At 28.2% G+C, this 13,321-nt stretch overlaps 1 protein-coding gene across 3 annotated transcripts in view; it reads left to right on the forward strand.

The window, feature by feature from the left end:
* Positions 1-13,321, forward strand: part of LOC103577405 (regulating synaptic membrane exocytosis protein 1) — an 88,840-nt gene that overhangs the window by 44,231 nt on the left and 31,288 nt on the right. For all 3 annotated transcript variants that reach the window (XM_053738427.1, XM_053738429.1, XM_053738428.1), the window contains exons 9-11: positions 223-412; positions 6,371-6,543; positions 8,618-8,689. In XM_053738427.1, the coding sequence (XP_053594402.1) occupies positions 223-412; positions 6,371-6,543; positions 8,618-8,689 (435 nt within the window). The remainder of the gene's footprint in view (positions 1-222; positions 413-6,370; positions 6,544-8,617; positions 8,690-13,321) is intronic.

Consider the following 13,321-nt stretch of genomic DNA (forward strand, 5'->3'; position numbering starts at 1 on the left):
ATTTATATTATTCAACTAGATCGAATCCTGCTCAATTATTTACGTAAATCTTGTTTTTTTTTACCACCGCGATCTTTATAATAAGAATAGTAAAAATAGTTTACAGTTATCGTTAAATCTAATGACAAAAATATATGAGTTTTCAGCGGATAAAAAGATAATAAAACTGGTTATTGAATGAAAAAATTTACTAGGTATTTTTACTGTTGTTTTATAATTCAGGTGCTCGAGAACCGGAAGAGAGGCCGTTAGGCAGAAGACAGTCTTTCCGTGTCGTAAAACCAGTGATGCCCTATGAGATGAGCAATGACGATGAGAAAATAATAAATTTAGACAGCACCAGTGCACCGGACTCCCAAGTTCTTCAACCGGATGAACAGTCGAGACCAATGAGACGAAGGGCCTCTATGCTGTAAGTTTTTTTTTTCTTTTTTCATATAAAATAAAATCAAAAGGCAAAATATTACACAGAAAAAAAAAATTCTCGACTGAAAGTGAATATTCTCGATTCTAGAAATTTTTTTTGGCGACCTAAACTTTCTCAGATAAAGCAGAAATCTTCTCTGACCAAGACGAATTTTTTTTAACCAAAACGAATTCTCTTGGCTCAAGAAAATCTTGACTTGGTTGCTGAAAACGTTTGTCTTCAAAAATATTTTCTTGACTCAAAATAACTTTTTTTTCTGTCTAGAAAATTAAAAAAAAATTAACTGGTTATTCGGATGCCCGTTTTGCCCCTCTCTGCCTCTATATAGTTTTTTTTGCTAAAATTATTTCACTTGCAAAGCAAAATAAATGAATTCTCAAGAATTCAATAATGAAAACTTGAGTAAAAAAAAAAAATCTCTGCTTAATGAGCGGAAGAAAAATGACTTAAAAAATATAATAGTGCGTGAAATTACAAACTTATTTGTTCTTTAGAATTTCTACCATTAATCTTTATTACCCGAGCTGATGAATCAGAGTAACGAGTTCCGATCGCAGATAAAAAGCTAATTTTTCACTCAACATTCAAGTGATTACAGTCTAACTGTAGTCAGACTTACTGATGATAAATATTCAGTAACTTTCATGCAAATTAATGGAAAACAAAGTTCACAACTCTCACTAAAATGCATTATTTAATTTTTAATTTTAATTAGTCTTGCATACCCCTCGTTAAGAATTTTCAGACCAATATTCAGTCCTTCGGACATCCGAAAATAAAAACTAATACCGTCGACCTACAAAGTATATTTTAAAATATTAATAACGAATTAAAATTCTGTACAAAGTATATGTGTACAGAGAGGTCGGAAACGAAATGTAGTATGTGAGGATCGATAAAAGAGGTGAAAGGTCGCATAGAAGATGAACTACAGGCATGAGCGACGAACGGTGACATCGAGCGATAGACCCGACGGGAACGCATATTAGATGAGTTTTTCATTGAATTTCAAATGCCGACGTAATTAAACGGTCCTCTGTAAGGACTTACTCTTATTTTGCTTCCCCCAATTGACAGCATTGCCTTAACAAAAAAAAAAAAAAAAAAAAAAAAAAAAAAAAAAAAAAACTACTTTGTGCAAAAATTGAACTTCATTCGTTATCTGTTCTCACTACGTATTGTTTTTTTCATTTGCAAAGAACAAAAGACTCAGTCATATCACCCGAACAAAACGTGCCTCTTTTTGGGCTTATGTTTGTTTTTTTTTTTTTTTTTCTGATACGAGGAACAACAGAATGTAGATAGTCGGAATTAAAGTTCTATTAGAAAAGAAATGAAAATGAGTATTCGTGTTGAGCAGTTTCTTTAACACGTAATCTACCCTCACATCCGGTCGTTGAGGAAAAGTTTAAATAAGAATTGACGATAAAGGATATCAAGATCGCATATTTCATGCTTATTTATTGCCAATTGTTGAAAAAAAAATAGAGACATAGACTGTTATTATTATTATTATGTTTTTTTTTTTTTTATTTCAAATCCGATGTATGCTGCGTACCGCGAATTTATTTTTATCCTCAAGGAGATACTAATACTTAATATCCACTAGGCGACCCTCAAAGAGCTGAAAAAATAGAGAGGAAAAAAGCTTTTAAGGTTATAAATATCGACTCGCATCCCTAACGCGGATTACCATTTAAATCACCGATTTTCTTAACAATACAATCTCCACGATCGTCCTTTTCGATATCTTATTTTTTCTTTATTTTTTCAAATTTTAGTGGCTTTTTTTTTAGATCAACTTGAATGTCTAGATGAAAATTATCGAATGAACGTGAGTGGAATTTTTATGGAGATAGTACTTGGATTAAATCACAAGATCACTGATAAAATTGTTTATTGTGATTAGAACTCGGGGTTATGTTGACGATTTCGTATAAATAATTTATCATTTTTTCGTAAAAAAAAAAAAAAAAAATATATAATGGAGGTTAAGTTTCGTAATTTTGGAAAAATCGGTATGAATATTTTCAAATGTTTATGACGGAAATAAAAAAGTCAAGGGAAGTATTTATGGGAACATGGGGAAATAAAATTTAATATTTTTGAATTAAATATAAATTCGTAGTAAAAAACAAAAAATGAAAATTTATTGGTTTTATCCAGAGTTTATACATAAGAAAAGTATATTTCAAAAGGGGGCTGCGATCAAAAGCTTTTTAAGGAATTGAAATAAAAGTAGTTTATGCGACATGTGTTGAATAGGGTGAATTATAAGACAATCGTGACGTCAGTTCACATAAGGGTTATGCACACTCGTCATTTGAATGCGACACAACTTTCGAAACTAATCTAAAGTCATGACTTGGGTTCACTCCCTTTTGACACGTAAGAGACATAATTTTTTGCATAACTTGCTATCAAAGTTTAATTTAAGAATTTAAATTATGAGCATAAGATTATTATTATTCATTCTAATTAATTGAATTTCGTTATTGATATTTCGCGACCAATTACGACCCTGGTATATCAATGAAATTTTTCTGACGTTACACGAAATGGCGGTCGTGGCCTTAGAGATTTTTGTCGAATTTACATGAGCAATAAAAGTTAGTTTAGTATCGCGACGTTTAGTGGCGCTTGTGTCGCTTTTTAAATTTGTGGTCTAGTATAAACTGTAAAGTAATAAAGTTTTACTGAACGAGTGTACTAAAGTAGAATTAATTTTCTGTAAACGTATAGAAGTTTTTTTTTAAAGACAAATTAATGAGCAGACTGTGAGTAATGATAATATTTATTTTTGAATAGAAATTCAGTGAAATAATTAGTATGAAAGTGTGGAAATGTAAAAGTAATGTAAGATGTAAGCATAATTAAACGCAATCGAGTATAAAATTGACGCGTTGAAGTATAATTTAAAAATGTTGAGGAAAATTGCCGGTAGTAATTAACATTAGTGAATACGGAAGAAGCTGCTCTGGTTTTAAAAGACTTGTGAAGTTGTGAAGTAGGTCTCGTGAGCCCTTGTCCTAGTCTCTGGCAAACAAACTTTCCCTTATGTACCCTCTCCACTTTATTACGTTCACCGCTTGCATTCTCAAACTCTTTCTTTTTTTATTTTTCCTGACACTGGAAAATTTAATATCTCCACTTTTTTAAATTCATTATCTTGTAATTTCATACATTCAAACTATAATTATTTTTTTCATATAAATTAAATACATTTTAAATTAAAATTAAGTAGCAAATATTTTGCTGAAATTTTCTATAACAAATTTTAAAATAAATAATAAATTCTTGGAATTAATCATAAAAATAATTATCAACTCCTATAAATTTTAATAAAGCTTCCGCTTATATTCTACAGATAGAAAATTAATGATCACCATAAAAAATCTATCAAAGCAGTCTAAAATAAATATAAAAAAAAAAAAAAAATATTTTTCCAGTGTACATAAACGCATTGGGAGCGTAGGCAAAGTTACGTGGGATTATGGATAAAGTTTGTAACCGCTAGCCTCCCCACACGGGTGTGGCCATAAACCAATTAAAAACACGTGGAGCTTTATATACTATCCATATATGTATATATATATATATATACCCAAGTACTGTAACACAACTAAAACATTAACCTCCATACTAATATCATATCCTCGAGCTATTATAATTGTCAACCGCGCCCTTTGTATGCCATATTTTCAGCGATAACGTTTTACCAGTCAGCCATTGATGTCTGAATTTAAAATAAAACGCTAAATACCCTCATGATTTATTTTTTTTATCTCCGATTCAAAACTTCCGAGTGATATCATGCGATATTTTTAAAAAAATACAAGAAATTACTTAGGCTCTTTTAAATTGGTACTCCACTTTGAGATGTCATGAGTTATAACATTGTGTAAGAATAAGTAATGTACGTGAGAATGAGTTTGTTAATTAGTTGATGAGTCTTTTCAAAAGTTTATAAAAGGGAAAATTTTAATTTCTATGAAACAGTTAACCCTTTTTCCGCTTTTACTTTATTTACTTCCTTCCTTTTGTCTTTTATACAAATATATATAGATATATATATATATATATATATATATATATATATATATATATATATACCTCTAGATAAATTTCCTTTTCGTTACAGCCGTTAATTAGACTTTTATAAGATCTTTTAGATTTTAATTTGATTTTTTTTTTAGATTTTTTTTGAATGTCTGAAATTTTTCTAATTTTGAATCTTGAGATTTTATTCATAAGACTTCTTTTGAAGGCCAATTTTCGAAAAAATTTTTATTTGACTTGTAGGTAAAGTTAAAATTTCAGCAGCAAACTCATAAATAAACACTTATTTGTGTATTAAAAATAATTTGAACCTGTTTATAAAGGCGTCATAAAAATTTTGAATTTTTCCATTCCAAATTAATTAACAAAATTATATATTTTTGGGTCGAAATATAAATGATCAAAATTCCTCATGAATTTTCAAAACTATAAACCGGGGATAAACGATTCTAATTTATTTTTGAAATGTATATTTAATTATTTTGAGTAGTGAACATGAAAAATCATTTCTGCGCTCAGTCTACTAGATTTATATATTATTTCATATTTTTTTACACTCAATACAAGTAGATTTTATGAAAAAACAACACAATAACAAAAGTGTTCCAACATTTATCTCAACGGTGTTGAATTTCAAGTTTTCCTATTCCGCTAAACTTTTTGGAAACAAATTTTGTCTAAATAAATATATATAAGTACATATACTTCTGAGACTCCAGTTAGCACGTCTTACACTTTGAAACTTTGACATTTCTGGTAGCAGTTTGCAAACTCTACAAAAGTATCTGTCATTAATATGAACTTGCTACAAATTATGTAACTAGAGTTTGAAAATAAACAATTATCAATTTAAATAAATAACTTACTTATTCTGCGGGCATGTTAGCAGTGAAATAAAATATTAACATATTTTTAATTAATAATTATATATAAATATTCCGAGGATATTTGGGCGGCACACAAATATATTAAACAAAGGGAAATTAATAAGGCTATTACACAAATTCGCGAATATAGATTACGATAGCCAAGTAATTTCAGGGAAGGCAAATATCTGTGATATATAGTGACCGTACAGGAAAATTATTTAGTTTATTAAAGTTGATATGCAGGGTAGTAAATATTTCCACAACATTCTCTAACTCAATTCTGGATTCCATATGGGATGATGCGGATTTCAATGAAATAAATCTCGCCTACGCAATCATGGGATATTGTATGGGTGTTTATATATATATATATATATATATATATATATATATATATATATATATTATGTAGTTTTATGAATACATATATACATACCAACGTATGGAAGTATGGACGTAATATATGTATGTGGAGATTGTGTGGAGATATGAATGTATTGAATATCCGGTAAAATATTATTTTGGTGTATTATAAATGGTAATGCGGGTATTTGAGTTCTGGAATTGAAATACCGTGGCGCGAGAATATTTACATTATTGTAAAAAAAGAACCAGAGGTTGCGTTGCTTCGCGTAAAAAATAATGTATGCGAAATTGATTTTTAATCTTCATATTTATTATGCGAGCTTTAAATGAACAGAGATTATATGAAATAGTGGAAAAATTTTATTTATTCTCATAATAATTTTTAGTTTACATACAAAATTTCTTTTAATTTAATTTGCTAGAACACGTAAAATTATTTAGAAATCTCTTTTTTTTCATTTTCGGGCAAAACGGACTAACCTCAGATTCATTTTTGCTCATATTTATAAAAAATTAATAAAATAAATTTATGAAAAATTCCGAAACTTCACAAATTCAACTTTTCAATTAAAAAAAAAAAATTTATTAATTACTGCCTCCAATAATTATTATAATTAACGTTGTATATTTATATGATTGATGTTAACAGACCCGACATAAACATGATAAGATCATTGCCATCAGTACCAGGGTCAGTGAAAGGAACGCCAGCCTCAGTAGCTCGAGTAGCAGCCCAGGATGATCGGGAATTACCTCGTCAGGGCAGTTTGGCTGATGGTGAAGGGATCAAAATCGTAATTCATGACGTCGACAGTGATCTCGGTATGAAAATTTGATTTTACCATTACCACCACCCCTAGCCATTCGTTTTACCCAACCCTACACGTATATTATATCATATTATAATATAACATAATATAATACTGATAATGGGAGCTGCCAAAAAGTTGGGAGGTGCTGAATTTACTGAGAAACTCCATTAGTGTTGTGAGTTATAATGAAGTACAGGAAATACTAATTAATTAAACTGAGCGAAACAAAAGCTAGTACGTTAACTCTCAGTAATGTAGCTGGTACTTTCTTGCTCTAAGATAAATAGTCTTGTTCAGTTGAATGAGACAAACAAACAGAGGACAATCTGAGTCTCTCAACAAGAGCAAACAGTACAGATTATTTATAAATTTATAATGAAACGAGTATTGCTATTATTATTTACCGGGGGGCGTTTGCGCTTACGCAACTTCGAGTAACCTTGCAAATGACATTTTATCACTCACGTTAATTCTGATAATTAAATATACTAAACCATTTATCCGATTAATAATTATCACTGGCCTTGATAATTTATCTATTCAATTAAATAAATACTCGACAGATTAATTTTATTATCCAAGGGCGTTAATTTACGTTTTATTTTAAATTAACAAAACTTTTTTTTTCAATTTACTTTGATAGACAAATATTATTTACAGTTTACGTTCATCCTTTAGTATTTTTATTAATAAAACTCGACTAAATATTTAATGAAAAGGCTTTTAAAAATTCAATAAATTATTACCCTTGTTCTATATGTGGAATTTTTTATGCCCCAATAAAACACACCGGTGACGTAATAAAAATTTAATTTTATTTTAGTGACCCAGAGAAGTAGGGACATGTATACTCGGTGATACAAAATCAACAAAATAATCGATATAAATAAATTTACATTACATTTTGTGTACTCAGCCCACATCGAGGGAACGAGCATTTAAGACGCGCTTAAGTCTTTACTCTTCACTTTTTACTTTTTTAATTTTTTCTCAACTTTATTACCCATAAAACTCGACGATAAATGTCACGGCGGTTTTTTCCCTTTACCACTAATTTTTTTTCAAAAATATAAGTCACCTGGAAAATTATTCTATCATTTTTTATTTTTAATATAAAAATTTTCTTAAAAAATATCTCGATATTTGGAAAATTTTAATTTTTTAAATTTATCTTTTAAAATTTTTAAAATTTTTTCTCAGATTAAAAAATTTATTTTGTTTATAAAAGTGTAAAAATTTTTTACAAATATATACCTCGATATTTGGTGTCCGTAATGGAACATTAAATATTTAAATAATTTTTACAGAATGCTGTTTTTTAATTAAATCAAATTTTTTAAAACTCCAAGCAAAGTAAATTTTAATTGAAACATTTTTTTATTTTTTGAAATTCATTAAAATTTTTTGTCGAATGAAAAAATTTTCCCTACCCAATTTTTATTGTTTAAAAAAATGTAAAAAATATTTTTCCAGTAAAATAATTTTTTTAATTGAAGATAAAATATCAAAAAAAAATTCCTTCGTTAGGAACTTGTCTTTCTGCTTGATGAAGTGTAAATTTATTCATCCAAAAGTCATACCAGTATTCGTAACTATTTAAATGTATTATCTTTATCTAGAGTTAATGTGTATAAATATATATATATATATATATATATATATATATATATATATATATATATATATATATATATATATAGAAGCGATTTGTTAAAAATACTCGAATCCCTCTTAAAGTTTCGGTTGTCGTATCTCTACTCCAGTAATTCTCGAGCGGAATATTTCAGTCAAGGGAATTAGAATCGCTTTGAATTTAATCCCGTACATTGGTACAGGAGGTCGTGTAGCATTAAAGGGGAACAAAAGCGCCAGTGCAGAGATAAATGTTAAAAGAGGGTGTGTATGAGGTTATAAAGTATAAGGAGGAGTTGCTAGGGATTGCGCGGTGAGGCTCCAAGTAAAATAAGAACGGAATTCGGGTACCCGAAGGAAGATGAGATGAAAGATAAGGAAATGTCAGCTATTTCAATCCTAATGTAATCTTCTATTAAAGACGCTAAATTACAGTTTAAATTTCCTTGCAGCTCCGAGGATGAATACAAAACGTCGGATTGTTCTCAGAAGGGATCCGCTGCTCATGGACAAAGGACACAGATGTAAGTCTATTATTTTACCTTTTGATAAATGTTTTGTCATTATTATCTCTTGATACTCTTCACGTACTTTATTATTATATTTAAAGCCCATTTACTGATTAATATTTTTTTTTATGTACTTAAATTTTTCAACTACGGGTTTTAATTTTTATTTTCGCACTAAAGTAAAGGAAAATTCTCTCGACTCCCGATATTACAATGAGCTACAAGCTACAAGCTACTCATCTCCCTCATGTCTTTCCTCCACAAAAACTTTTTCAATCCAAGCTCATGTCCTTCCTCGTAATTAATTCCTCGTGTACCTTAATAGTTAAATATAAACCGAAAATCTATTATAATGGCCAGGTAATTAAAATTAAAATTTATCAAAGGACACACGAGAACTTAACTTACAAGACTACAGTTTCAAGTAGGCCATCGTCCTGGCAATATCGTCGCACGTGCATTGATAAATTATTCCAACCCTCTATGATATTATAAGTTACTCTATTATTTTCTACCATGTAAGTAAATTTAGTAGTCGTTAATTATTTCTCATGAATATTCTTATCCTTAAATTTTCAATTTTCATCTGAAAAATAATTTGCATAAAAAAAAAATTTCAAAAATCTTATTATCAAATTTTCATTTAAATTTCCCGCCACAATAAAACAAGAAAAATATTTGAATGCATTATTTTTAAATAAATATATTGCACATTTACCTCGAAATATTTACTGTATATTTGATTGCAGACCAATGAAAAAAATATTTATAATAAAATAAAAAATAATTTATTTTTCATAAAAAAAAAAAAAGTAATAACGAGTACATGTGTGTATTCACACGAGAGTTGGAATAATTTACTGATAAAAATAGTTCGTTAATGAATGTTGGAAAATAGATTTTTCTGCAGATCAAAAAAAAAAAAAATTTAGTTTATATCAGAGTATGACAGACATTGATTGCCGGAAACAAGTTACCTTCATATAAATCGTGACCATTAATTCTCATGAGGGAATTTAAAACCTATGTAGACATATGAGGAAAAAATATATATGAGTTTCTATGATTGCTAACGATTGCGTGCAACAGGTTCGTGATTTTCTTACACGCTTCGATAAATTAATGAGCTTGTCGATGTAATAGAAAAAACCCATGCTCAAAATTGTAAGGGCTGTCAGTGGTATAGAGAATAATAATAGCGCACTATAGTGTGATAAATAAATCACCATCAATCACTTGAGATAATCGTCTTCGGCACACCCGGGCTGTCAAAACACCAGGACATTCTCATGCATCATCACTCAGGCATTCACACCAGCTAGTGCATTTTTTTCCGATTCAATATGAAATTCGACACGCTTTGGAAAATAATAAAAATAACTTTTAAGCTTCAAAGTTTCCATCTGAATTATTCCGTCAGAGATTATTTTTTTTATGGGCTTTGATTTTAATGTTTTTCCAAGTAAGAACTTTATCATTTTTTTTTTATGTCAGCGTGATGGGAAAAACGGCATTGAATGCTTTTTCATTTTGTCGGCGTATAGAGATCGTCTATTTGCATGTACATGTACCCTTTCATTTAGTAACGTCGGTAGACAGATCAGAAAATGAACGCGGACAGGGCGGGGTTTCAATGCATATGGAATAATTAAATGTCGCTCAAGCGTTTCAGAGTTTGCGGTTCCCTAGCACGTTCATTTCATTGTGTGGTATTACACCCATTCATCTACACACCATATATATTTTACAAATAAATATAGCCATCGAAATAGGTTTTATTAACAAAATAAGATTTTTTTTTTAAATTAGTCTGAGAATTTGAAATTTTTTTAAAAATTAGTTCGGTATCGAATATGATATTAATCGATTAGTTGAAAATATATCTGATAAATTATAAATTTAACGAGGCTAGAATGACAATTCAAAAAAATTTCGAGGACATGTTTGGACTGATGAGTTGTCTAAATAATTTCTGTGATACTGCAATTTAAATTTATGAAATTTATTTCTATTTTTCTTGAAATAGCTGACAGTGAAATTTAAATTTTACAAACTTATTTTTGAACGTATAGTGAAAAGTAACGACTGCAATTATCACAAATAAAATCTTGTTATTTTGAATAACAAAACGACACTTAGAAAAATTTAATCAAACAAGACATTATTATTGACACGAATATCATGAGGTTCAGAATTAATGACAGCCCACTGTACTCCTCGGAGTATTCTATCTTCCTGTAAAAAAAAAATTGATTAAAGTTGCTCGGTATGAAAAACTAAATGAAATAATTTAAATAACAAATTTTATTCAAATTAAATCCTTTCTCGTTTCCCAGTATTTTTAAAAATATTTTTACCCTTGGCTGTACTGTGGATCTTACTATTTTTATTTAAAATAAAAATCTATTCAATACTTTCATTTAATTTATCTAATGAAATTTTTTACCACCAACCGCTCATTAGAGTCAAGAGCTTTCGTAAAAAAAATTCGTCTTGTCATTATTTTTACTCATTTATTTTATTTTAAAAATGTCAAAAAAAAAAAAATAATTAAAATTTTAATTTAAATTATAAAAACTTCATCATAAAAATCTCAGTACTTTTTTTTAATTTTTTATCATTTACTTGTTTCACTTCCATTTCCTGTTTTTTATTACTCTCATTTTTCTTCCTCTCATTCTCACAGATAATATTCTGTATCCCAGTTTTATGTCTACATATATACCCATAACTATATACATATACATATGGATATATGTGTTGCATTATATATATATATATATATATATATATATATATATATATATATACATATACATATACATGTAGGTGCTATTTGTACAATCAACAGGTACCGAGAGTCGGGAATTGTGAGGGTCACGCGATAGTTACTATTAAATTGAGAAGTATATATATATATATATATATATATATATATATATATATATATATATATATATATATATATATATATATATATAGGATAATAATACTGCGCACTGAAATGAATCGAAAAAAAAAAAAAAAAAACAAAAGATAGATAGACAGATAAATATGTTTCGGTGTTTTTTCATTTCGTTTTTGTATACGTCCAAGCTCGTTAGTAAAATACTATTACATTGGTTAAAGTTTATTGTCCAATTGGTATAAATTGCTACTATAACGGTTTTAAAATACAGATAAATCTGATCATTGTAGTATTTATAAATATAAAAGACAAATAAAATTCCCATGATCGTCTGACTATACAGTGATTTAATTACTGCACTTTATGTTGCTCATACGAATACTTGTTAGTAGTCTAGTGCTCCATAAAAATGACCGTATAGTCCATTTGATTTATTTAAGTGAATCAATCCAATGCATTCACGATGGGAATAAAAATTTTTAGCTTTAATAAACTTCCGATAGAGGGATGACGGCTGCAAGGGGGGTTAAAGGGAAAGTCACTTTTTTATCTTTGACACATGAAATTTTATTTTTTTTCTGCTATTTTTGAATAAAATAGAATAATGGAGTGAAAATTTTTAAAAATTTATTCCTTGGCGCGTTTAATTTTTTGAAATGAGTAAAAGAAATTCAAGACCAGAAATTAATTTTATAATTAAAAACAACTAATTGGTTGTGTATTTAATTAATGAAAATTTTTTTTCAAATATATATAAAGAAATAAGTACAATAGCTAATAATATGATGGCCTAATATCACGGAAACGGCATTTTCTAATAAAAGAACCGGGAAAATCCAGTTCACAATCTGCAACCCAGTCCGATTGTGAGTAATCGCAACAATCTTTGCAACTCACGCACTGTAATTAAAAAATCTCCATTAAAAAAAAAAATTATTTTAACAAATAGGCCATTTTTTAGATTGAATTAATCCATACTTACTTCTTCTCCTTCGTTTGAACAAACTTCTGGTTGAGGTGGACAACACTCGGTCATTATTATCAGCAGTCCAATAATAAAAAAATTAATAAATTTATTAAACATATTCTATTAATACAGTTAAATATTTTTTTAAAAACTAATATTTGCCGATTCTTCACTATCTATAATTTTAAACTGTGACTTAAGTATGTGCTAACGACTTAATGGCCTATTTCTGTATTAATTTTACGTTTGGAATTTCCAATCATTAATAGATCATTAAAATCTTTTATGACCAAGTAGATACAGTACAAAAATATCTTTCGTTTAAAGTAATCTATAATTGTTAACTAACAATAAATGTCAAAAAAATAAAAAAATAGGGAATAATTTTTTTTTTTTGAATAATCTAATTTTTGATAAACGATAAATTCCCCCTTAATTTAAATAAAAACATCATTGCTTTTAAAAAATAGAAAAAAAAAGCCAAATATTTTTTCCCTCGGCTACAAACATTCAAAGTTTAAAATTAATCTTACAAAAGTCAAAATTAATTAAATAAAATTACAATTAATATTTAAAAAATATTTTGATTACATTTTAAAATTTTAAAAATTTTTACTGGCTCATGTTGCCCCCTTTTGCTTAGTAATTAAAATTTTTTTGTTTACTCGACCAATTTTACAAATATTTTAAGCATGTAAATAATCCTCTATTAAAAACAAAATTAATTAACGACAAAATATTAATCAAAATTACATTAAATTAATGGAGCGTA

Source organism: Microplitis demolitor, chromosome 4 (assembly GCF_026212275.2).
Source record: "Microplitis demolitor isolate Queensland-Clemson2020A chromosome 4, iyMicDemo2.1a, whole genome shotgun sequence".
Lineage (NCBI taxonomy): Eukaryota > Metazoa > Arthropoda > Insecta > Hymenoptera > Braconidae > Microplitis > Microplitis demolitor.